This window comes from Hoplias malabaricus, chromosome 17, assembly GCF_029633855.1.
Source record: "Hoplias malabaricus isolate fHopMal1 chromosome 17, fHopMal1.hap1, whole genome shotgun sequence".
Classification (NCBI taxonomy): Eukaryota; Metazoa; Chordata; class Actinopteri; order Characiformes; family Erythrinidae; genus Hoplias; species Hoplias malabaricus.
Window position 1 is genome coordinate 31,541,697 of NC_089816.1, and position 21,685 is coordinate 31,563,381.

The following is a 21,685-nucleotide window of genomic DNA, read 5'->3' on the forward strand; positions in this document are numbered from 1 at the left end:
TCTAGAGTCAGACCGTCCAATCAGAAGATTTTAGGCTACTTCACCACGCCCCCTTCTCATTCAAGCGAACCAATCGGAGTAGGGGAGGGCGGGACTAGTTTGTGAATGAAACTTCTCGAAGTTCTGTGTAAGCTCTAGAAAACAAAATCCCGGACGTTTGTGAAATTCCGCCCGGACATTTTTTTAAGTCTAAAAAAGAGGACATGTCCGGGTAGAAGAGGACGTCTGGTCACCCTATATAATATGCAACTTAAATCAGTCACTGACCACAGGAAGGTACACCATAGTGACCTCTGCTGTGCACACTGACCCACATAGACTTCAGCAGTGAGGTAGAGTGACTTTGCAGTTAAGCAGGTGTTAATATTTGAATGTGTTTTGAGTCTCTGGCTCAAATTCCGGCACCAACAACTCAGCCTGCAGAATATCTGCTCTCCCTTCACTAAATGTGCCTTTCCTGTCCCTGCTGCATCTGCCCTCCCCAAATTAGATTCAGGTAAATATATTTCCCACTACTATATCCCTGCATTATAATTCACTTAAAGGAACACTAGGTAAGATGTGGTCATTTTACTCCTGGGCTCCCCCCACAGTTCATTCATTCATTCATTATCTGTAGCGCTTATCTGATTCAGGGTCGCGGTGGGTCCAGAGCCTACCTGGAATCATTGGGCGCAAGGCGGGAATACACCCTGAAGGGGGCGCCAGTCCTTCACAGGGCAACACACACTCACACCTACGGACACATTTGAGTCGCCAATCCACCTACCAACGTGTGTTTTTGGACTGTGGGAGGAAACTGGGGCACCCGGAGGAAACCCACGCGGGCACGGGGAGAACACACCAACTCCTCACAGACAGTCACCTGGAGGAAACCCACGCGTACACGGGGAGAACACACCACACTCCTCACAGACAGTCAGCCGGAGGAAACCCATGTGGACACGGGGAGAACACACCAAACTCCTCACAGACAGTCAGTCACCCGGAGAGGTCTCTGGAGCTGTGTGACACTACCTGCTGAGCCACCGTGCCGCCCCTCCCCCCACAGTTGCAGAATGTAATTCACTTTTACAGCTCTGTCCTAAAAATCAAGGTGGTTTCCTTAGTGCAGTTTCTGCAGTGCTTCCTATTACCGCCCAGTAAAGCAGCACACTGATTTTGATGCTAAAATTTTAAGGTAAAAATACATTCTAGGGTCCCTTTAATTACCAGTAAACTGTCATTTTAATTTTAATGGTCAGTGCTAAACTGAAGGTTGAATTTTCATGCTTTGCTTTATGTGATATTACAAAACAGTAAATGTAAAAGCTATATTTAAGCTATTTGTATATGCTCCATATGTTGAGTCAGTGATATGTTTTTAACATTAAAGTACTTTTTTAGTAAAGTCTGCCCAGTGATGGTACTCATGCTACATATATCATTACACATCTTTCCTAAACCTTTCATGTAAATGAATGTGACCGTAACCAGTATCTCTCACAGACACCCAACACCCCCCACCCTCCCCTGCCTCTAGATCTCTGTCTGTGCCAAATACCATTGTGTGTTTTAGAAGTACATAAGCACTTGGATTAAGGGTGCGAAAACCACTTAAGCTCTGCGGCGCGTATGGATTGGATCATCGCATTGTGTGTCAGTCGGTCTACAAGATCGTCCACTCTGCCTGACCTCCCTTTGCATCCCTACAGAGGCCCTACAGAGTGAGACTTCATAGTAAATGAGCTAAAGTCAAGTCCTGGAAGGCCATAAAACTGTCCAGTTGTCCAGCTCAAAACGCACATCTCCCAAAACAGTAACTTTACAGGAGAAGGAAAAACTTTTACTTGAAGTCAGTGTAAAAAAAGATTTTATTCTGAGTAATTTTGGAGCATTTCTATTGGCCCATTCATCATGAAATTTTCACTTGCTGTGAAGGACATCTGCTGTGTTCAAACTAAAAATCCACAAAAATGGAGATGCGTGTTTTTAATTGGACAGCGATCATATATTAATCTATTTTGCCTACAGCGATTTAGCTTTGCCAATTTACATTGTGGTATATACTACATAATTGTGTGGAATAAGAAGATAGACAACGGCCATGTCATTTCCCCCCCCCCTCATTTTGTTACATAAAGCGCCAAAATAAGATACTGGACAATAGAGCCCTGAATAAAGTCTTTCATCAGTTTAATCAGGTCTGGAGGAGTACAGGGCACTGAAATGTGTGATGTGGTGGTCATCCAGGGCTGAGCTTTGACAGATTGTGGGAGTTGGAGCAGTGCCCAGCTGGACTGGGCTTTTCAGTCCATCCATATGTTGTCTGTCAGCACTATGGACACTGCTGTCCCCACGACTAAGACAAACGCATGCCTGTTTCCTCACCTCTGCATGTGCCAAAGTCTGGCCTCATGACAAATCAGTGGGGCCCCTTTGATAGCCCTGATCCCTCAGCTTACGGACAGCAAATGGGTTCCTGGAGGGAGGCTGGTGGGCTTTAGAGGGGCTGCTGTAGAGCATTCAATTGGGCCGCCACTTTAGGATACATATGGCTGGCTTTAGGCCAGCTTCACTGTGCACTTTGATTTCTTTTCAATGTTTGGAGTTTTCTCCATTGTCTAAAAGTACTCCAGATGCCTCTGCCATGGGCAGAGAGAGAGAGAGAGAGAGAGAGAGAGAGAGGAAGCCTAGCATACTGGACCAGACTCATTTCCAGACACTAGGGCTTCGTAAACACATTAGACCAGTTTCCAGTGAGGAAGCATCTTCTGAATTTTCTAAAAAAGTGTGAGTCTTGAACTATGCCTTTAAGGCAGAAAATCAGATTTGGGCCGCTTCAGCCTGGTAATATGATCGATGCTTTAAATAAGCATTTTGAGCGTATATGCATGCATTTCCCTTCGTCTGGCAGAGATGTATATTCACCTTGTCGTAAGGTAATGGTCTGAGAATATGAGCTAACATCAGTGGACAAGACCTTCAGTCAGCGCAGATAATTACAATCATAGGATTTTGCCATAACTATGACAGGCCTCACTGTGATGTATCCACAGTACAGTATACACAAACTGTCATTTAGAAAAGGCTGTAAGTAGAAATAGCTTTTATGCACAGTCTATCAGAACTGTGAATGACCAGCACTGGCACAAGAGCTATTTAGACCGCTGTGTGATGAGCTCCAACACACACACACACCTCTACATTTCAAGGAGTACTTTCCATTTAATAATACACTCGCTCATTGCACATGTTCAAAACAGCCTACGTCATCCAGCATGGAAGGACTGCAGAACAAGAACATCACTGTTCAGTGTGAGGTTTACTGCAGTAAAATGATTAAATATTAAAATGTGAATCTTAGGGGTTAATACATTTCCGGAGAATAGAAGGAACCAAACTTTCTCAACTCTCTGGTTGGAACACATCATTCCTATTGAGATTTACATTTTCAGCGTTCACAGGTACGTAATGAACATTGTGATTACATCCTTACACTGCTTGTATGTGTGTTATGAGTGCAGGCTTAGGACTAAATATATATATATGAGGTAAATCAAGAAGAGAGACCTTGATGAATCATGCGGTGTGTTGAATAATGCTGTGTGAATTCTGAAGCGAGAGCTGGTTCCCTGGGTGTTCAGACTGCTTCCCACATACTGTGGGTTTTTATTTAAGAGCTATCACAGGCTGTAGGAGGTGAGAAGTGCCCACACATTCACGTCATTCTCTATGTTTGTTCTGTTTATTTCTGCAGGCAGCCAGACCAGAGGCTTTCCCTCACCCTCAGAGATCACAGGCTGAGAACACACGCCTGGGAATCAACCGCGCTTACCCCCAGGTAAAATACATCCCTGAGTACAGCACACTCACATTTACCCCCAGATACAACACCTCACTGTATACACAACACTCACATTTACCTCCTAATACAACACCTCCCTATATACACCACACTCACATTTACCCCCAGATACACCTCCCTATATACAGCACACTCACATTTACCCCCACATACAACACCTCACTGTATACAACATACTACTCCAAGGAAAACTCCTCCATTCTTCGCAAAATTTAGGGACACAAGTTTACAGTATATTTATTCTAGTCTTAGTTTCAGTTTCCTCTTCATTTTAGTTTTCCACTCATTATGCAGTGATTATGCAGTAGATACACTTTCCAAGCCAAGCGTTTCTAATGGTACTGTAAGTACCTTTAAATTTTTAATGCTGTGCCTGATGTGATTGCATCTCCTTCAATACCAGCCTTTAACTATGTGACACGCTGAACTTATGGAAGTATCATCCACCTTAAGCGGCGTGGTGTGCGGTGGTTAAATAGAGACAGAATCCTTTGAACATGTTGTGGTTTAAAGGCACAGCTGCGGTACCTGAGGAGCAAGTCCTCTTGTTTATGGCCTGGTTACTGTATTCAGCCGCTCGCGTGCTTCTGCAGGTGCCTCTGCTCTAAATTTAGTTTCTGTCTCTATGCATCATAATCAAGCTGGCAGATACTGCAGCAGCCCTGGAACACATGAGATTAAATATCATGTCTATCTATAGATGCAGTTGCTCTTTTTTCGGCCCAGAATGTTGCAGTTGGAATCTCCGACCGGAGGGCGTAAAAACCTGCAAGGTGCAAATGTACTTCCTACTTAATATATTGCCCTACATTTAGTTTTTAGAGCTCAGAAATCTCACGTTATTCCTCATCAGCAGGATTGGAATAGGAATCTAGCCCAAACAGCCCAAGGATTTTGATGCAATGGGAACATATCAGATGCAGGGTCAGTTTCCCTGGCAAATGTTGACCATAGCCCTAAGCTAGAAAGTTGTTTTTATTGATTGCCGTCAATGCTGGAAATAATTTTTCCTGGAAGACCACTGAGAGATGAGAAGGCTTGTAGAATGTACATCCACACCTACCGTACGCAGATAGTATTGCCTTATAAGCCCTGTATATACGCCTCCAAATTTAACAGCACTGAAAACAGGTCAGCACCAAGAGTAGAAAATGGCCTTCACTGTCAGAACAAATTTTTTTGTTCCACTCTCACTCTCCCTGCCTTCCTTGAAATTCCATCCTCTTAGCAGGGGGCAGGTCAATAGGGCCGCTGACCGCTCGGTTTAGCAGGCTGAATGGTGTGTGTTTATCAGAAGTGGTGTCTAAGGGACAAAGATGCATTGAGAACAATTTCACAGTCAGTGAGCTGGACAAGTCGTAAGTGGCACTCTGTAATGTATTATTGATGAAAGGTTAAAATGTTAGTTTACCTGTTAATCTTCTGCATTAACCCTGGAATTTAACCTGAAAAGTTTTATCCTTTATTCATCCAATTGCATACAATTAAGCATGGGGTGGTACCACGGCTCTGCAGGTAGTGTCACAAACACAAAACTCCTGGATCTCAGGGTACTGGGTTCTCCCTGTGTCTACATGGGTTTCCTCCATGTGCTTAGGTTTCAGAAAGACATGTTTCTTGGTTGGATAGCTGGATTAAGGTTAGGGTTAGTGTATAGTGTCCGTGGATTGGTACCCTGCCCAGGGTGTATTGTTGGTAGGCTCTGGACCGGCTATGACATGAATGAATGAATTAAATCAAGTGCCACCTACCAATGCCTAATTTACATATCATTTACATGATTCATGCCCTAGTTTTTTCCATTTTTTTCAGTAACAAACCAATGAAATGTTGAAAAACATGAACCAATGGTTGTGTTGGAAAAAGAGCAGTGAGTGACCACAATGACCACACTTTAGAATGTGAAAATAATGCAGAGTGGAAAAATAATCGTCCAGCATTGGTACCTGACCTCATACCCAATACCGACACCCACTGATACCATTGTGCCATCATTAATCCTGGTGTTTCTCTCCTGTAGAAGTGTGGTACAGGAACTGGCACCTTGCCCCAACTCGACCCACCTGTCAAACAGGTGGTGGTGACCAATGGCAAACTCCTCCACCAATCAGATGGCATCTTGCCCAACATCGTCAAACAGCTGGTGCAGAATGTCCAACAGAGTCAGGTGACCCAACGCTGCTCTTAATGAGTAATGATTTTGTCTGGTCTTTGGTCATTCGAAAGGTTACATTGTGAAAGTAAATATGAAAGTCATTCTACAATCAGTCGCATAACAAGTATACAAACATTTTATACACACTCACATATATATATATATAAGCAGTTTGAATCATTAAGCATTCACAAAATGTGAAGCCTAGGAGAATAGATTTTTTTGGTTTGGTTTCATCACTGAGAGCTGACCATGCTTTAATACACAGGAGGAGAGGGAGAGGCCAAGGCCTCAGTTCCCCGCACGCTTCGGCTCCTCTGTGGACAACATCTCTGAGTCTACGACCAGAAGTATCATCAACAAGTTTGAGAAGATCCGGACATATGAGGGACAGAGGCTGCCCATGTCTCCAACAGGTGAGCCATACACAGCTGGGTGTAGAAAAAAATGTGAAGGAATTAGCTTAGCATGATGTTGACATCTTTTGGCTGACATATCAGAATTGGGTGGTTAGTATTCTCCAAGCATATAGAGCTGTTCAGTATCTCTGGATCATATATTGGCCCCAATATTAACAAACTAGATTTGTATTAGATAATTAATCAGATAATCCATGGGATGAAGTTTCAAATAATAACAGGGAAACTTCTGGAATTTAACAAACACATGGATAAATAGGATGAACGTAGCAACAGTTGTTGTAGTTAAGCCATCCTAAAATCTGGAGCTCCTGCATCCCTCTCAACACCCCACCTCAACCCTGACCAGTGCAGAACACAATAATGAACTTAAGAAAAGGCACATTTGCTTTAGTTGTATGCTGTAGTAACAATTAAAGCATTAACATGCTCAACATTTCAGAGACGTAAGTAAAGCCGTGCAGATTTCTGTCTGGAAAAGCCGGCATGTTTCTTGGAGAATCTAAATGACCTGAAATTCCCTCTGCTCCCCTCCATCCCGCCGACAGCTGCACTCAAGCACTTCCAGAGCCAGCTCACAGAGTACGAGCGAGAGGAGATTATGGACTACACTGAGATCTGGTATCTGGCCTTGGATGCCAAGAAGATCGAGGGTTGCCAGGGATCTCCACACAATTCCGGCTATGATGACGAACACGGCAGCTACCTCAAGGTAACATCAGAGAGTGCGAAAGAGGGGCTATGCGCACACACTGCAAGGTGCAGGGTTTAAATACTGTCACTTGAAGGAAAATTAGACACTCATATTTTTTTACATCACATAGTGTTCCTAAGGCTGGGTCTGTATTAGTGCGATTAGTTTCTAGGCATATACTTTTTATAAAATGTTCAGGGGATAAAGGAATAGCTGTGAGCAGCTGTAGATTAAAGGTAAATAGGAGGTGTCTTGGAACTGGTCTGCTGGTTTAATCCCCGGTGCTGGCAGGAAAGGTGGGGCTGAGGGGAGTGAAGGACCAGCGCTGTCCTCCTCCCTCAAAAACATGGCTAAAATGCCTTTGAGCAATGCACCTAAACCACAACTGCCCCCTGGGGACAGAGGTGGCTGTCCAATACTCTGGGTATGTGTTTACTGCCCGTAACCACTAGTGTGTGTGTGTGTGTGTGTGTGTGTGTGTGTGTATTTAAAGTCCACTTTTAACATGAGTGTGTCTGGGAGTATCAAAAATAATCATATACATTTTTACATGACCGTTATCCAACTCGCAATATTTTGAATTTGTGTCTTTAGGATGTGCTTTGTTCTCTTTGTCCTTTATTGCCTCTCTCTATAAATATACTAGTCCAGCATGAAACACTCCTTAAATTCACAGCATGAGCGTTTGCAGTGTGAGCACTGTAGGACCTTCATTAATTGTCTAATCGGTTCATGGCCCATTTCAGAGGTCCCAGACAATGAAGCGCTCCAAGTCTTTACACACATAGCCCATATTTGGAAAAGTCTACTTCTCCATGATTGAGTTATGCTGCATCAGGTCGGGCTCTGGGTGTTTACTGAGACAACAGCACAGTGAATGACACACTGATCTCATACTCAACCTCACGAGAAGCAGGGAAATTGCATTACAGCATGAGGCCAGCTAATCTCCTGCAGACCCTCACGTGAACCCTCCTCGTCCTGTCCACTGTCAGTGCGCTCTCACCAGAACAGAGACTTTTACCACATGCTCTTTGCATTATTTAAAGGTTTGGACCCGCTGCCCTCTCTGTGGTCACCACAGCATGAGTTTGACCCCCAGAGAAACTACTGTGTGAAAGTCAGAGACCATATTTAATTCATTGTATTTCCATAAAAATGAAAGTCATTAGAAGTCATTCATTTTCATCAGGAAACATCGAACAGTACTCAGAAACACGAGGCTTTAAATCTAATATCACATTATTCCTATATTTAGTGGTGTTTACCCTGTCAGTCTTGGAAGGTTTGTGTTTTTTGCATCTTTCAAATCGAGTACAATCAGAGGTGTTGGACCCTGAGGTCTGGGCTCGAGATTGGTCAGTACATTGTTCAACAGCATGTTGGTTTGATTTATTATTAATATTCATTCTTTTTTCGCTATCATTAATGTAACAGCTTATAAAATGAATCATGAACACTTGCCAGGTCTAACCACTGTGAGTGAACAGGTGTCTTCTCAGTACTCTAGACTGAGCAATGGATGGTTGTTAATAATCCAATTATTATTAATGACGCTGAGGTCGGGCGGCACGGTGGCGCAGCAGGTAGGTGTCGCAGTCACACAGCTCCAGGGGCCTGGAGGTTGTGGGTTCGATTCCCGCTCCGGGTGACTGTCTGTGAGGAGTGTGGTGTGTTCTCCCCGTGTCTGCGTGGGTTTCCTCCGGGTGCTCCGGTTTCCTCCCACAGTCCAAAAAAACACACGTTGCAGGTGGATTGGCGACTCGTAGGTGTGAATGTGTGTGTGTCTGTGTTGCCCTGTGAAGGACTGGCGCCCCCTCCAGGGTGTATTCCCGCCTTGCGCCCAATGATTCCAGGTAGGCTCTGGACCCCCCGCGACCCTAGAATTGGATAAGGGTTACAGATAATGAATGGATGGATGGACGCTGAGGTCTGGATTGTGGCCAGTCCATTGTTCGGTAGCTTCTTTGTTTGATTTAGGAATGTGTGACTTTTTTAAATCTATTTCCCTAATCCAGGTAACAGTTTCTTGACATTTCCACATACGTTCTGACACAGCACTGAGTTGGTTTCTCACAGTGGTCAGAGACATGGACAGAAATACTTTTTAGATCTGAAACAATAATGGAACTTGCTTTTTTCAAAGATTAAAGACTTAAGTGATGTTTATCTGGACAGTTGGTTTTCTGGTTTTCATGGTTGTGTGGAGTGCTGTTTTAAAAGTGCAGTTTTGGAAAATGCTGTTTATTTTCCAGTGACGTTTCCTTTCCCTATGATTTTCCTTAAAATCTCCCCAAAATATGAAGCCCTTGGCTAGATTTTAAATAACAGTAGGGTGGTCTCTGACTTTCGCACAGTAATGTAACTCCAGAGGATTTTACTCCCCAAGACTGAAATGATAAATGGGTCATTTATATTAAACGTTGACAGAGAAAGAAGGACAAATATGGAATGGGGGGAATTTTCAGCTCATTTGTCTGTCTCACTTTTACCCATCTTTCCCCACTGCGAAACAGTAGGTCTTCCTGCCAGATGGAGATGGAAATAGCTGTGCTTCGGCTATCCATAGCTGAGACATGACTCTTCTTCCAAATATGATCTGTTTGCAGGTTGTACATGACCACATTGCCTATCGTTATGAGGTCCTGGAAGTGATTGGGAAGGGCTCCTTCGGGCAGGTCCTCAAATGCCTGGATCACAAGACGAACGAAATGGTGGCCATCAAGATCATCCGCAATAAGAAAAGGTATATCTCAAAAACAGCGTCTTCTTTAAGAGCGCCCCCACCTCAAACCGGAGAGGATGTAGAGTGTTATAACATGATTATCAAACTCTGAGTGGAACCTTGAAGAATTAACTACAAACTGTCACTGTCACAACAACACACAGTGGAAAACCTTTGGGGTGAATTGGCTGTGTGTGTGTGTGATGCCCGGTCCAGGGTGTGTTCCTGTCTTGTGCCCCAAGATTCAAGGGAGTGTCCAGACCCCCCACAAACATGAACAAGCAGAAGCAGATACAGAACAGTATTGACTGATTGATATTCAGACTTGAACACTGAATTGAGATAAAAGGACAAAGTGTAAACTGGACTTTTCCCATATTTCTCTTATAATCAGTTGAGCGTTTCATTCTCTCGCTTGTTTGGAGCGGAGCTGGTCAGAATGTGACCATCTGATCTGTACATGACTGAGTCAGAGGTCAGTGTGAAACCCAGAGAAGTGTTAAAAGGCATCAGACCGTATCTCCTTTCCCATCCACGCTCAAGTGACCTGCTCCTCAGACACACCACACACCCTGTGATTGATTCAGAAGCCTCAGCTTTACAGCCTTTCAATAATGCAGCAAACAAAATGAGAGCTTAGTGCAGAGGGCCTGCCCTGGACTTATCACTGGGCTTAAGACTGAGGCTTTGAACTTGGGCTTTAAATAAGCTCAAAAGTTGTTCTCAGTTTAGCTTATGTAACTACTGAAGGGCTTTTTTACACATAGCCTCATTTCAGCTTTCAAATCTACCTTGAGAAGTATTTTAGCGCAGGCGAGTTATTTCTCAACAAGTGAAAAACAAATCAGGAACAGGAAAGTATTCTAACGTTTCTGAAACTTTCAATTCGTGTCACAGATGTAGTTTTTTTTTTAATATAAAACTAATATCAAATATGTGGCTTCAAACCAAGTGATACAGAGCATTAAGTTGATTGAGAAAATACATTCAAGATATTCTGTAATATTATTGTGCATCAAAATGTTAATGTAAATACAACCAAGGGTTAACTTCAGTGATTTCATTGCAGTATATTCATTTATTAATTCTTTGTCTGTAACCGATTATCTAGTTCAGGGCTGTGGTGGGTCCGGCGCCTACCTGGAATCACTGGGCACAAGGCGGGAACGCACCCTGGATGTGACATTGCAGAATATTGTTACTACATAATTACTGAAGTTGATATGCATTTATGTCAGCAATTCCACCCCAGTATCTTATACTCCCCCTAATTACTCACCGTGCCACCAACCTGAGAGTGTGAATGCAAACACAGTGTTTACAAAATACGTTAATCCAGCCACTATTTCTTTTCAAACTGCTGCTAGTGTAACACCACTGGAGAGCTCAGTGTGCTTTGAAGTGAATGTCAACTGTGTGAGAGAGAGAAGGGGCGAATGATAGAGATAAGTGGAATTTTGCCCACATACAAAGCGAGGCCAATTGTACTGTCTCCCACACTCAAATGGCCGAGGCATCACCAGGGGCTTAAACCTGTGTGATTTGGTGATTTGAGAAAGTAATAAATGAAGGCACTGAGGTTAATGTACACTGTTTCCTCTATTTATCTGCAGGTTCCATCAGCAGGCTCTGGTTGAGCTGAAGATTCTGGACGCTGTGAGGAGGAGAGACCGCGACAACTGCCACAACGTCATCCACATGAAGGATTATTTCTACTTCCGCAATCATCTCTGTATTTCCTTCGAGCTGTTGGGGTGAGCACAGCCCTGTACCCTGTAGGTTAACTGCTGATGGTTAAAGGATCTCAGAGTCCTGGATAATGCAGTTTAGACCTTTTCACTGAGATACAAGACACCACAGACACAGAGGGAGTCAGCGGCTCAGCAAGTGCAATCAGCGAGGGACTCTATGTATTATTAGTTCTTATCTGTTATCTTATCTTAACATATTTGGTTTGCTTAAGATACTCAGTGAATAAGTCAAAGTGTGCGCTGCCAGAAAGAAGTAACTCTAACAGTAGTTTATTCATCAAAGGTAAAAACAGTGTAAATTTACCTTCAAATGGTATAACAGTGGTTTTAATTGTGTACCATAAATATTAGACTACTTTCAATTCAACAAGGAGAGGGGAGCTTTACTAATTTTCCTAATAGATATATTAAACAGGGCGGCACGGTGGCGCAGCAGGTAGTGTCACAGTCACACAGCTCCAGGGACCTGGAAGTTGTGGGTTCGATTCCCGCCTGTCTGTGAGGATTGTGGTGTGTTCTCCCTGTGTCTGCGTTGGGTTCCTCCGGGTGACTGTCTGTGAGGAGTGTTGTGTGTTCTCTCTGTGTCTGTGTGGGTTTCCTCCGGGTGACTGTCTGTGAGGAGTTGGTGTGTTCTCCCTGTGTCTGCGTGGGTTGCCTCCGGGTGACTGTCTGTGAGGAGTGTGGTGTGTTCTCCCTGTGTCTGCGTGGGTTTCCTCTGGGTGACTGTCTGTGAGGAGTTGGTGTGTTCTCCCTGTGTCTGCGTGGGTTTCCTCCGGGTGACTGTCTGTGAGGAGTGTGGTGTGTTCTCCCTGTGTCTGCGTGGGTTTCCTCCGGGTGACTGTCTGTGAGGAGTGTGGTGTGTTCTCCCTGTGTCTGCGTGGGTTTCCTCCCACAGTCCAAAAACACACGTTGGTAGGTGGATTGCCGACTCAAAAGTGTCCATAGGTGTGAGTGTGTGTTGCCCTGTGAAGGACTGGTGCCCCCTCCAGGGTGTATTCCCGCCTTGCGCCCAATGATTCCAGGTAGGCTCTGGACTCACCGCGACGCTGAACTGATTACAGATAATGAATGAATGAATGAATGAATGAATGATATATTAAACAGCACAGTCTGATAAATCACACCTGTGTGTATCATTCATCTTTCTTTTTCTTTTCTGATTTTAAGACATCAGAATATAGTAAAGCACAACTTATGAAATGTGCCATAGCATTTCCAATTACATTTATTTCCCTGTATTTGGCTTTAGCCCAGTATTCTTTAACTGTGTATTAAAATGTGCAGAAGTGTGTTCTATGCACAGGCTGTAGGCTTGTTTTCACTTAGATAACCACCTAAATGTTTTACCATTGGTGCACAAACATTTACACACAACTGCAAGACACACTGTGGTGTCTGAATTGTATTAATATTACTGCATTTGTGATATTATATGAGTTAATGTTAAGATAACATAAAACTTTACTATTCCCCAAAGAAAAATCAGTGTGTTATAGCAGGTTAAATAAATTAAACACAAGATATAAGCCAAATGGGGGCAGCCTTGGCCTAATGGTTAGAGAACTGGGCTCGCTACCTGAAAACTGCCGGTTCATTTTCCTGGAAAGGCAGGAACATCCATGACTGAAGTGCCCTTGAGCAAGGCACTGAACCTCAGATGCTCCCCGGCCACTGGGGATGGCTTCCTGCTGCAGCCTGCAGTTCACTAGTGTGTGTGTGTGTGAGTTCACTGCCATCGATGGGTTAAATACAGAAGACACCTTTATTTGTACAATGACAAAAAATTGCACATAATTATTATTACTACGAATAATAAATAAATCAAATTAAAATTAAATAATTCAATAAAATGTAGTTATATAAGGAATGTATTATAGGCTGTAAACGGAATATACAGTGGTACAGCCACATACATTGGGTAATTACAGATGAAGAGCCACATCAGTAAATGGCTACTGCAGTGTTATGGTATTTATTCTTGAGAGAAGGACAGAAATGTATGTATGTATAAAAAAAGAATGTCCCGTGCTGATCTTGCATGGATGCATAAATGGAGTCTACAGTTGTCTGATAGCTGCAGCAGGGCAGGGGCAGCCTGCTGCTCAGTGTGCTTAATGTTATACTTCCCTTTAAACCTAATACAAGCAGAGTCTCATGAATATGTATGTATCAGCATTATCAGCATCAGCAGATATGTACATTAAAATATTGGATATCAGTCTCAGCTACAGTACAGGCTGCTTTCATTGCCGCCTTCCTGTAAACAGCTAGGCCCTGGTGGGTAGAGAAATTCTCCCAGATCGCTGCTGACGGAATGTTCCCTGGTCCCCTGAGACACTGGCCTGGTTTTGACCCACGCTGAGAGTGTGAAGTGAGAGTTGTATAAGGAGTCTGGGAGGCTCTGGGAGTAAAGTGATCGATTAGGATGCACTGTGAGAAACGTACCGTCACGGGCGCCCTGACCTTTAGGAGACAGTCAGATGTCTGTCCCTCGTCTCAGGTTACTGCTACCAAACCCTTTACTTAATACCTTGATTAGGTCCCTATCTCTTTCTTGGTCTGCTCATGGTGTGAAAGCTCTGGTTTCACTGGGCTCTGTGGGTGCTGTTCACAGCTGCTCTCACAAGCCCCCCATTCGGTGCCAAAGATAACTCTCAGACCATTGCTCTCAAAGGACACTTTATCAAAATACACCGCAATTAACACAGCCTTTAGAGGGACTTCACGTCTATCGATCAAAGAGCTAAAGATGTGTGGAGATGGGCATGTGTCAGAGACTAGTCAAGAGGGAAAGAATGAGCTTAGGGTTTTGATTGAATACTGCTGCCCTCTAGAGGTAGAAGGATACGTTGCATACTTGCCTTAAGTCCTTAAGCCCACTTTTAAAGCCTGCAGGGTGTGTGGCATCACTGAGGGGTAGTCAATAGGGCCTAAGTGTTCAGTTGTAAGAACCTTGAAAACAGAATTGGGAAACACTTGGAATATGCCCATTAAACTGTCAATAAACACTGAATCCTTTTCTCCATTTTCCAAGCCGTTTTCTAAATGTCACATGATCGTAATGGATTATGGATATACAGCTTTTTAAGTGTCATCTAATGTGTATTTGCAAGGAGTATAGCACTGTGGGCTTAGCATAGTGTGGAGCACAACCATATTCTGGGGTTCAATTCCCAGCTCTAGCAGGAACATTTCACTACACAGAGGAATCACTGGCCAAGATTCCTAACTCTACATTAGCCTACTTCTGTAGCCTGATTTTGGAGGGGCACATTAAATCCTCAAAGGTGGCTCTCATGTGTGCACTTAATATGGAAAATACAACAAGCTCAGTGTTCTACAGCTTTGCACAAATAAGGAATGCAAGGTTGTGAGTGTGAGTAATCAGACAGGGCTAAAGATGAAAAGATAAAGTATGTCATGCTTCTGTTAGGTGGCGATACCTGAATGAACACCCTCTCATCCACCCCCTTCTCCATTTCTACTTCAGAGCAAACCTGTATGAACTGATCAAGAAGAATAACTTCCAGGGCTTTAGTCTGGCGCTGATCCGCCGCTTCGCTCACTCTCTGCTCAAGTGCCTGCAGATGCTCCACAGAGAGAAGATCATCCACTGTGACCTCAAACCGGTAAATCGTCTCCTCCCTCACACACTCAGGCTAGAGCTTGAACTGTGGATGTGGGGTGTTAAGATGTGAAGAGTAGAGAGCTATGGAAAACAAACACATAATAAAGCTATTTATTAATTCATATGAATGAAAAAGATCCCGTTAATGTAACTTAGTGTCTCATGTTAATCATTTAGCAGCTCCTAATCATGATTTACTATTGTGTGTGAGCTCGTTATTGTTGGAGAATTAATTACTATGAGAATGTATGTTATTATAATAAAATACTAAGATGCTAAGTTGTTATTATGATTAACTTCCTCTGTATTTTGACTAATTAATTGGCTGTGTACCTAGAGGCCTGATATTAAATGCAAAAACCAGTCTCTACCATGTGTTTAATACCTTCTGCTTTGCTTTAAAGGAGAACATTTTGCTGTCTCAGCGAGGTCAGGGGAATATCAAGGTGGTCGACTTTGGATCAAGCTGCTATGAACAGCAGAGAGGTAATTTTTCTTCTCTTTCTCTCTCTTGACCTATGTAGAATTCACCGGCCCCTAGAGACCCTAAACAACTAATTTATTCTGCTTGCATAGACAACAGCCCTAATCTCTGTCTTCACTTATTCTTTTCTTGGGTTTGTATTTTCACTTACTGCCTCATAATTAGGGCTTGCTCATGGCTTTCTTTTTTCTGTACATTTTAGTGTACACGTACATCCAGAGTCGTTTCTACCGCTCTCCGGAGGTGATTCTGGGTCATCCATACAGCATGGCCATAGACATGTGGAGTCTGGGTTGTATCCTGGCTGAGCTCTACACGGGTTACCCACTGTTCCCTGGAGAGAGTGAGGTTGAGCAGATCGCCTGCATCATGGAGGTTAATTCTGTTCCTTATTCACTAATATGATGGGAAATTATATATATATATATATATATATATATATATATATGAATGTATATGTATAGATGTGTACATTAATTTTTATTCATTATCATCAATATAATTTGGGCGGCACGGAGGTGCAGCAGGTAGTGTCACACAGCTCCAGGAGCCTGGAGGTTGTGGGTTCGATTCCGGCTCTGGGTGACTGTCTGTGAGGAGTGTGGTGTGTTCTCCCTGTGTCTGCGTGGGTTTCCTCCGAGTGACTGTCTGTGAGGAGTGTGGTGTGTTCTCCCTGTGTCTGCATGGGTTTCCTCCGGGTGACTGTCTGTGAGGAGTGTGGTGTGTTCTCCCTGTGTCTGCGTGGGTTTCCTCCGGGTGCTCCGGTTTCCTCCCACAGTCTAAAAACACACTTTGGTAGGTGGATTGGTGACTCCAAAGTGTCCGTAGGTGTGAGTGTGAGTGAATGTGTGTGTGTGTGTTGCCCTGTGAAGGACTGGCGCCCCCTCCAGGGTGTATTCCCGCCTTGCGCCCAATGATTCCAGGTTGGCTCTGGACTCACCACGACCCTGAACTGGATAAGGGTTACAGATAATGTATGAATCGGTATAATTTTCTTTCTCTAATGAGTAATTTAATCATCTTCTTTTGTCTCTTGAATATCTTGTCTGTTCATTATTATTTAATATACCTCTGAGGGAAAGTACTTCATACAAGCCCTTCTTGGACTTTGTTTTACTTTCCACTGTTGTACCAAGTTTACTTCTTTCTTTTTTCTATACTGCCAGCTTTTTTAAGAACACAACACAGTATTTCACATGAAATACTGACACTGGAAAATTTGTTTCTTTAAAAGGGTTTTCTACAATTTTTCTGAATGTCTGTTTAACTGCCACCCAATGAGGTATGATGTGAAATGATAAGTCGTAGATCACCCAAGGGAACATTTCACATCTGTTTCAAAATGAAGCATTTCACACCAAACATTTGAAACAAATTGGTGGAAGGAGTTCTCCTTTAAAGGGCGGCACGGTGGTGCAGCAGGTAGGTGTCGCAGTCACACAGCTCCAGGGACCTGGAGGTTGTGGGTTTGATTCCCGCTCCGGGTGACTGTCTGTGAGGAGTGTGGTGTGTTCTCCCTGTGTCCGCGTGGGTTTTCTCCGGGTGCTCCGGTTTCCTCCCACAGTCCAAAAACACACGTTGGTAGGTGGCTTGGCGACCATAGGTATGTGTGTGAATGTGTGTATGTGTTGCCCTGTGAAGGACTGGCGCCCCCTCCAGGGTGTATTCCCGCCTTGCGCCCAAAGATTCCAGGTAGGCTCTGGACCCACCGTGACCCTGCTGAATTGGATAAGCGGTTACAGATAATGAATGAGTTCTCCTTTAAACCTAAAGCATGAATTTAACCCTGTGTTTGTTTTTCTGCTGTTGGTTTGTAGGTGCTGGGAATGCCTCCAAATGACTTTATTCAGACAGCGTCCAGAAGAAGGTTATTTTTTGGTATGTTTTCCTCCTTGATGATCAGAATAACAGCTATACACTGCATGGCCAAATGTTTGTGGATATCAACTCATCCGATATTTCTTCTGAAATTCTTCTGAATCAGTAGGGAGTTTTCCCCGTTTGTTCCAGTAACAGCTTCAACTCTTCTGAGAATGCATTTTTACAGCAGCTGTTGGCACAAGTCTGTAAGGATCTGATGGAATGGCATTTGACGGTACTGGTGTTAAATCATTTTATTTAGTCACAAATGCCACTGCAGCTCATCCCAAAGATATTGGATGGTGCGCCATCACTCCAATGAACATATACAGTGCAGTGATGCTATATTTATACCCCAGTTGCCAACACTTGGAATGTTCCTCTGTATCGTCCCATTTTGGGCCATGCTTTTCATAGAAATACTACAAGAAGTGTGTGCACAGCTGAATGTCTGGTTCTACAGTTAATGCTCATTAAATTAGCTGAAAGGTGTCTACAAACATTTGGGCATACAGTCTATAATAATGCCAAAGTCCATATTCTGGTACTGCTGAAGAATAACAGTAAGTTAACGTGTTGTGTGTTTATTCAGATTCAAAAGGGAACCCCAGGAACATCACTAACAGCAAGGGGAAAAAACGCAGACCCAACTCTAAGGAACTTGCCAGTGTCCTGAAGACAAACGATGCTTTATTTATGGACTTTCTAAAGCGCTGTCTGGTGTATGTGTACTCAAGATTACATTCTAGATAAATCAGCTAGTAAAGCAAGTTTCCCATTGATAAGTTGTGTAAATATGTAATTAAGTTATTGAACTGAAGTGTTATTGAACTCACCAAGCAGGGCATGTTATAATAGTGTTTGTTTTTGTTTCTGTGGCAGGTGGGACCCCACTAAGCGCATGACCCCAGATGAGGGTATGCAGCACGAGTGGATCCACGAGGGTCGTCTCAACAGGCTGCGCCCTAAAACTCGAACACTGAGAAAGCCTGGAGAACCTGACAATAACTTTGAGCACACATACCGCAGAACAACCACCAACAGAACCAGTGAGGGTCAGAGTTTACAACTGTTCTATTTACAGCCCTTTTAAGAACGTGGTATGCCACACTGTGAGCAAATAATATCAAAGTCTTTATTAAAAATAATAAAAATGTAAACATTTATTTCCACTCGTACAAGACCAGGCTTGTTTCTCTCTGAATAGGGAGAGGCCTATAAACCCAAAACTAAAAGCCGATGCAATGGCAGATCCACATACACTTATACTCAAAACAAAGGAGTTTTTCTTCCATTTGAAGTTTTATCAGAGTCTAATGGGGCGGCACCGTGGCGCAGCCACACAGCTCCAGGGACCTGGAGGTTGTGGGTTCGATTCCCGCTCCGGGTGACTGTCTGTGAGGAGTTGGTGTGTTCTCCCTGTGTCCGCGTGGGTTTCCTCCGGGTGCTCCGGTTTCCTCCCACAGTCCAAAAACACACGTTGTTAGGTGGATTGGTGACTCAAAAGTGTCCGAGTGTGTGAGTGAATGTGTGTCTGTGTTGCCCTGTGAAGGACTGGCGCCCCCTCCAGGGTGTGTTCCCGCCTTGCGCCCAATGATTCCAGGTAGGCTCTGGACCCACCGCGACCCTGAATTGGATAAGGGTTACAGATAATGAAGGAATGAATGAATCAGAGTCTAATGGACATTTTTCACTGAATGGCAGGACCTTGCATTTGTGTGTTTGAAATTATGAAGTGAAGTTATTAAAAAAATAAGTTGTGCGCCCCTGCCATAGACAGAGACCATAATGCGTTACAAACTTTCCCATTCATTTTTCACCGTCTATGATAATATCTTCTGTGCAGATGAAGGACAAATGTAGGGATGTATTTAGTTTCCTTAGATCAGTGGTTAGGGGGTGCAGAGTTACACACGTTTAAGCACTGCCAGCAAAAGATGGACACATATGTGAGAACTAAACCTGAAGCAGATGATGAGTTTTCTCAAGCCATAACTTCCAAAGGGAAAACAATAAAATATTATGAGGCATATCTCCAAGCTCATACCATTCACTGAAGAGATGAGGGGATTAAATGTGTCATTGTTACAGAGCAAATGTGCAGGTTTTAGGCTTTTTCTCTCAGAAAGCTGTTTTATAGTTGTATAATTTGTGCAGGGAAGCAATTAGGAGCAAATGTGTTTAACAATCACATTGTTTTTAGTTTTTATTTAATTTATTTATTATTATTATTTTTATAAGTAGTTGCAGTTTTGTATGAATCTATAAATAAATTCCTGTGGAGCTCGGAAGTAAAAGATGTGTCAATATTGGGGAGGTGGGGACATATTCTCATCTACAAAAAAAGTTTGGGAACCGCTGCCTTAGATCCACAAAATAAGACTCTACAAATAAGTTCAAATCAAAGTAAAGTATCTCCCCTCCACTGACAAACCCAGGTCTGGTTCACTTCAGAGTCACCACAGAATTCCAGTGACCTAGGAGCAGGATGCTTTGTAATTGCGTCCATTGTTCCACGTATCAACAATTATCCAACCTCTTCTTGTTTTATCCTCCAGATGAAAGAGTGAAGAAGGACAACTCGGTCAAAGATGAAAAGATAGAGACGTTTGAGCGTCTGCGGCCAATCGGAGCGTCCGCTGAGGAGGAGGCCTGCGAAGGAGTGGATCAGAATGTGTCCAGTAAAGAGAGTAAAGACAGCCAACCGGACAGCCTTCCAGACAGCAAACCGGACAGCAACCAAGACAGCAACCCGGGCAGTGAAGAGCGCTCTGTGGAAATTGTCATCAAACCTCAGTCTCAGTCCCAGTCGAGCACAGACTCTGAGGGACTGGAGGTCCACGGGGTGCCCCCTATCATTTAACATGACGTCACACAGTTCAGGCAATCAGTCCTGGGTCTGACCTGTGGCTTTAACGAAGTCTTAAGGTGTGTTTGAGTGATGCAGGGTGGAGAATAAGAACTTGAAATCTGCATCACTCAGACTTGTCCTTATTTTGCTGTGTCTGAAAGATCAAACGTCAACGTTGGCTTTTATTTCTTACCTGTGACTTGTGTTAAGGTTTTCTTATTTTGTTCTTTTTTTTCTCTCTCTCTTTTTTGGATGTCAGTATTGTAAAGTCAGTACCATAGATTCTGAGTATGTTTCCCAGGCAGGGATTAACGCCATGTTGCTGGGACAAAAACAGAGATATGAATGGAAAGGGGAAGTTATTTTAGACCATTTCTATAAGTCCATACATCAGTATTCTCAATCCTAACCCTAACCCACAAGTTGACAGAGACTCTCAGTTTGTTAAGTTGGCCTCACTGTCAGGATTCTGTCCGTTGAAGTCTGATTGGCTCCCTGTCTCCTTCTATACACTATGCCAAAATGGCAGATCTGTGATTGGTCCTTTTGGTGTCAGTCAAATTCCTTTTCCTGCAGTAGAATGCAGTTCATTTCCACGTCGGGCGGCGAAAGGTACTTGACTCTCCTTAGAGAGTCTTCAATGGGACACTTAATAATTCAGTACTTACTCATAACACATAAAGACCAAAAGATACTTTTAGATTATGTTTAAAAAAAAACCCTGACTTGGATCATTTTGTCCCGACAGCCCTTTCAAAGGAAAATCTCATTTCAAAGTCCTGTGTAGTCTAGGACTAAGCTTGATCCCTGTCTAGGAAATGGACCCTAAATATTTTAGTCCTTCAGATCAAGATAAGAACATTTCTAGCTTTTTGGATCTTGTGATATTCTTTAAAAGGTCACTGCTGTAGCTCCTTTCTTCTTCGTCTTATAAACACTAAACATCCAGTGTCCTTCCCTTACACAGTATTACTCTAGTATATGAATGACTTTAGTTCCTACAGCTCTTCTTCTGAGGTAGCCATGCTTTATAGGACATTTTTACACTACATTTTTAATAGAGTTCCAGTTCAATACCAAAGCAATTGTAATGTGCAATACATCTGCATGGTTTCAAATAGTGTTTTATGTTTTTGGAAGCATTTTCTGCTTTTTTTATTTTCTTTTTTAAGGTTTTGTTTTGCTGTAAGATGGAATCACTACTAGCCAAGGTAGTGTAATGAGACTGAGCCAAAGAGATTATTTCTCACAGAGTTATGGTCATGGGGTGT

General features: G+C 43.2%; 1 protein-coding gene across 1 annotated transcript in view; it reads left to right on the top strand.

The window, feature by feature from the left end:
- The window catches only part of dyrk4 (dual-specificity tyrosine-(Y)-phosphorylation regulated kinase 4), a 30,197-nt gene extending 8,726 nt beyond the window's left edge, over nucleotides 1-21,471 (top strand). The window contains exons 2-14 of the mRNA XM_066649591.1: nucleotides 3,740-3,823; nucleotides 5,868-6,014; nucleotides 6,271-6,418; nucleotides 6,970-7,133; nucleotides 9,725-9,861; nucleotides 11,454-11,594; nucleotides 15,082-15,220; nucleotides 15,624-15,705; nucleotides 15,906-16,078; nucleotides 17,521-17,581; nucleotides 18,156-18,285; nucleotides 18,446-18,612; nucleotides 20,122-21,471. Coding sequence (XP_066505688.1) covers nucleotides 3,740-3,823; nucleotides 5,868-6,014; nucleotides 6,271-6,418; nucleotides 6,970-7,133; nucleotides 9,725-9,861; nucleotides 11,454-11,594; nucleotides 15,082-15,220; nucleotides 15,624-15,705; nucleotides 15,906-16,078; nucleotides 17,521-17,581; nucleotides 18,156-18,285; nucleotides 18,446-18,612; nucleotides 20,122-20,426 — 1,878 coding nt within the window. The 3' untranslated portion in view covers nucleotides 20,427-21,471. The remainder of the gene's footprint in view (nucleotides 1-3,739; nucleotides 3,824-5,867; nucleotides 6,015-6,270; nucleotides 6,419-6,969; nucleotides 7,134-9,724; nucleotides 9,862-11,453; nucleotides 11,595-15,081; nucleotides 15,221-15,623; nucleotides 15,706-15,905; nucleotides 16,079-17,520; nucleotides 17,582-18,155; nucleotides 18,286-18,445; nucleotides 18,613-20,121) is intronic.
- The last annotated feature ends 214 nt before the right edge of the window (nucleotides 21,472-21,685 follow it).